Source organism: Juglans microcarpa x Juglans regia, chromosome 2D (assembly GCF_004785595.1).
Source record: "Juglans microcarpa x Juglans regia isolate MS1-56 chromosome 2D, Jm3101_v1.0, whole genome shotgun sequence".
NCBI classification, from domain to species: domain Eukaryota; kingdom Viridiplantae; phylum Streptophyta; class Magnoliopsida; order Fagales; family Juglandaceae; genus Juglans; species Juglans microcarpa x Juglans regia.
This window is the reverse complement of record NC_054596.1, coordinates 40,845,058-40,846,922: the sequence shown is the minus strand read 5'-3', so window position 1 is coordinate 40,846,922 and position 1,865 is coordinate 40,845,058. Positions and strand designations below refer to the sequence as shown.

General features: G+C 34.7%; 1 protein-coding gene across 1 annotated transcript; it reads right to left on the bottom strand.

Moving 5' to 3' along the window:
• Positions 1-554: 554 nt before the first annotated feature.
• Positions 555-1,463, bottom strand: LOC121249517. The gene is made up of 2 exons (XM_041148218.1): positions 1,208-1,463; positions 555-1,072 (listed from the first exon to the last, which is right to left on the bottom strand). The coding sequence occupies exons 1-2, from the start codon at positions 1,461-1,463 to the stop codon at positions 555-557; spliced, it is 774 nt and encodes a 257-aa protein (XP_041004152.1).
• Positions 1,464-1,865: the final 402 nt, after the last annotated feature.

Genomic DNA, 1,865 nt, shown 5'->3' with positions numbered 1-1,865 from the left:
AATAAAATCTATTTTTTTTACAAGGATTTAAGTGAAACTTTTCTACTTAAAAGTTGTAAAAATCATTTCCCTTTTACATAATATAATAGAAAATATTAATGAAATCCCTTAAATTTACCGTTCAATTTTATCATTCACACATTTAATTTTTGTATTTATTTACATTTTATTTAATATTTAAAAAAATAATTATTAGTGAATTTATATATTTTTTTTAATTAAAAATGTTAAAAAAATACTTTTATGTCCCGCTACCAATGTTGTATGGTCAGAGTCTACAGACAACCGCCATGATTCATGTCAGTCTTTTACCCATCACCTAGCGAAGCAGCATAATCGAAAACCACGACGGGAAAAAAGAGCACGTGAATTTTGGACAAGTTCCCTACAGCTCGTCTCATTTTTTGATAATGTCTATGTTTTTAAATTAATCATAATACATTCGAATGATTCATATAGAAGAAGGCTGATTCAAATGGAAAGATTATCTAAAAGATTTTTTTTCTTTTTTTGAACATCATTTCATTAATCAATAGAATCAGGAATACATAAGATCATGAGATACATGGCTTTTCCTTGTCTATCAGATACATGAGATCACTCGGTCCCTCTTCCATCCAAATTACTTCATCACTCATGTGTAAAGCCCTTCTGACCAACTCATGTGCAACACTATTGCCTTCTCGGTAGACAAACTTAACATCCCAATCTGGCATTTGTTGAAGTAGAGACTTGATCTCATCCACTTGCTGTCCCAACCATGAACTTGTTGCTCCTTTCTTGCAGATATCAGTAATAACTTTAGGAGCATCCCCTTCAAACTGAACTTGCTGAATATTTAAATCACTACATATTTCCATTGCTCTCCATAATGCATTTGCTTCAGCTAGATCTACAGGTCCAATAAACATCTTAACAGCATAGACAGAAAACAGCAACTCCCCTTTAAAGTTTCTGCCTACTACTCCAATTCCCATTTTCTTCTCTGCTTGGTCTATGGCTGCATCAAAATTTACTTTTGTAAAGTCTGCTATGGGTGGCATCCATTTAACATCTCGCCTTGTGCAAATCCCTTAGAGTTTGAGGTTCAACAATAGCATCATCCGCATCTTTGAAATTTTTAAGATTGAGCAAAGCCTTCTGCACTACTTTGTTAGGACTGTCAAATTTATCTTCAAAACTGTCATATTTCTCCTCTTCCATATACCTGCTAAAATAACAGATATCTCCTCCAGTTTCTCTTGATTAAAGCATTGATGTAATTTGTCCCATAACTGAATAAAATCCCCTTCATCACAATTCCATTTCTGCAATGAACTCTCCCTCGCTGCCCATACATCACCAGCTGCATGACAGTTCCAAAGTACATGATAAATGGTCTCCTCTTCCCTACAACATATAGGACAGAACCTGTCAGGTACCACCTTCTTCTTAAAAAGATTTTCCTTTGTAGGCAATACCATGTGGAGTGCCTTCCAAAGAAACTACTTCACAGTACCTAGTATATTCATTTTCCATATCATTTCCCACCTCTGTTTGTTGTCTTTACTGCTTGAGCATTCACACTGGCTTGCTGCAATCATGTTTCTCCCAACATAATAGGCTCTTTCAACAGAAAACTTCCCATCTTTGGTATAACACCATATTACCTTATCTTCAATTTGCCTTCTGCTCAAGGGTAGACAACAGATTTGAGCAGCTTCATCTTTTTCAAAAATATCAAAAACCAATTTTTCATTCCAACAGTGCAGGTCTTCACTTATCAACTCCTTTACTTTTGCTGTTCTGCTAAGATTTTCACTGGAGAATGGACTTTAAAAGATGGTGATTGAGGTAACCACTTTTGATTCCAAATAGAAATCTTT